The sequence below is a fragment of the Passer montanus genome, unplaced genomic scaffold (genome assembly GCF_014805655.1).
Source record: "Passer montanus isolate IOZ18808 unplaced genomic scaffold, ASM1480565v1 scaffold850, whole genome shotgun sequence".
Classification (NCBI taxonomy): domain Eukaryota; kingdom Metazoa; phylum Chordata; class Aves; order Passeriformes; family Passeridae; genus Passer; species Passer montanus.
In genome coordinates this window covers 3,537-5,553 of record NW_024373813.1, presented here as the reverse complement: position 1 = coordinate 5,553, position 2,017 = coordinate 3,537, and the positions used below count along the sequence as shown (strand labels likewise).

The following is a 2,017-nucleotide window of genomic DNA, read 5'->3' as shown; positions in this document are numbered from 1 at the left end:
GGGCGGGGTCAGGGTGGGGAGGAGATGATTGGTGGGGAGGGAGGGGTGGGTGGGGCTGGTGGCTCAGCCCCCTGGGCGTGTCCTGCAGTGGCCACGCCCCCGGGTGTGTCCACATTGGCCACGCCCCCCGAAATGTCCCGTTGGCCACGCCCCACTCTGACCACACCTGTGGGCGTGTCCACGTTGACCACACCCCTGGAATGTGCTATTGGCCACGCCCTTGGGCGTGTCCTTTCCCGGCCCCGCCCCCAGGCTGCTCCTGGCTCACCCCCTGGGCGTGTCCATTGTTAACCCCGCCCCATGGGCGTGTCCTTTCCCGGCCCCGCCCCCAGGCTGCTCCTGGCTCACACCCTGGGTGTGGTTTTTGTTAACCCCGCCCCCTGGGTGTGTCCTTTCCCGGCCCCGCCCCCAGGCTGCTCCTGGCTCACACCCTGGGTGTGGTTTTTGTTAACCCCACCCCCTGGGTGTGTCCCATTCTGGCCCCGCCCCCAGGCTGCTCCTGGCTCACACCCTGGGCGTGTCCATTGTTAACCCCGCCCCGTGGGCGTGTCCTTTCCCGGCCCCGCCCCCAGGCTGCTCCTGGCTCACACCCTGGGCGTGTCCATCATTAACCCCGCCCCCTGGGCGTGTCCCATTCTGGCCCCGCCCCCAGGCTGCTCCTGGCTCACACCCTGGGCCGCCGGATGCTGTTCCCGGGCTCCGTGCGGCTGCTGCAGCGAGCGCTGCTGCCCGCCCTGCTCCAGGGGCAGGCTCGCCTCGTTGAGCAGGTGAGAGACCCCAAAATATCCTGAATGTACCCTAAAATATCCTGAAATTATCATAAAATTATCATAAAGTTATCATAAAATATCCCTGAGTTATCATAACATATCCCGCCCCCTGGGCGTGTCCCATTCTGGCCCCGCCCCCAGGCTGCTCCTGGCTCACACCCTGGGCCGCCGGATGCTGTTCCCGGGCTCCGTGCGGCTGCTGCAGCGAGCGCTGCTGCCCGCCCTGCTGCAGGGGCAGGCTCGCCTCGTTGAGCAGGTGAGAGACCCCAAAATATCCTGAATGTACCCTAAAATATCCTGAAATTATCATAAAATTATCATAAAGTTATCATAACATATCCCCGCCCTGCTCCAGGGGCAGGCTCGCCTCGTTGAGCAGGTGAGAACCTTAAAAATAATCTGAATTTATCCTAAAATAATCCTAAATTATCATAAAATTATCATAAAGTATCATAAACGTGTCATAAAATATCCCTGAGCTATCCCCGAGCTGTCCCCCCCCAGCCCTGCCCTGCTCCAGGGGCAGGCTCGCCTCGTTGAGCAGGTGAGAGACCCCAAAACGTCCTGAAATTATCCTGAATTTATCCTAAAAATACCTTAAATGTACCCCAAAATATCCTGAATTTACCCTAAAACATCCTGAAATCATCCTAAAATATCATAAATGTAGCTTAAAGCATCCTAAAATAGCTTATAAGTATTTTAAAGTTTTCTAAACTTGTTTTAAAATATCCTAAAATATTCTGAATGTACACTAAAATATCCTAAAGTATTCCAAAATATTGTAAATATAAGGTAAAATATTCTAAGATATTGTAAATGTAAGGTAAAATATCCCAAAATATTGTAAGTGTAAGGTAAAATATCCCAAAATATTGTAAATATAAGGTAAAATATTCTAAAATATTGTAAATATAAGGTAAAATATTCTAAAATATTGCAAGTGTATCCTAAAGCGTTCTAAAATTATTCTGCGATATCCTAAAATATCCTAAATGTATCCCAAAATACCCTTGAGTTTGTTGTGGATCCTGAAATAACCCCGGAGTCACCTCTGGCCCCCCAAAATCCCCCCAGAATTACCCCAAATCCCAAACTCCCCCCAGAATCCCCCGAAATGACCCCAAAGTCTCCCCAGCGACCCCAAATCACCCCAGAACGACCCCAAACTCCCCCCGGAATTCCCCAGCAGACCCCAAAGAACCCCAGAGTTACCCCAAAATGCCCCCAGACCCCATTTCCCCCAT

At 52.5% G+C, this 2,017-nt stretch overlaps 1 protein-coding gene across 1 annotated transcript in view; it reads left to right on the top strand.

The window, feature by feature from the left end:
* Positions 1-778, top strand: part of ABHD16A (abhydrolase domain containing 16A, phospholipase) — a 1,176-nt gene extending 398 nt beyond the window's left edge. Inside the window, exon 3 of the mRNA XM_039733305.1 lies at positions 653-778. Within this exon, the coding sequence (XP_039589239.1) occupies positions 653-763 (111 nt within the window). The 3' untranslated portion in view covers positions 764-778. The remainder of the gene's footprint in view (positions 1-652) is intronic.
* The last annotated feature ends 1,239 nt before the right edge of the window (positions 779-2,017 follow it).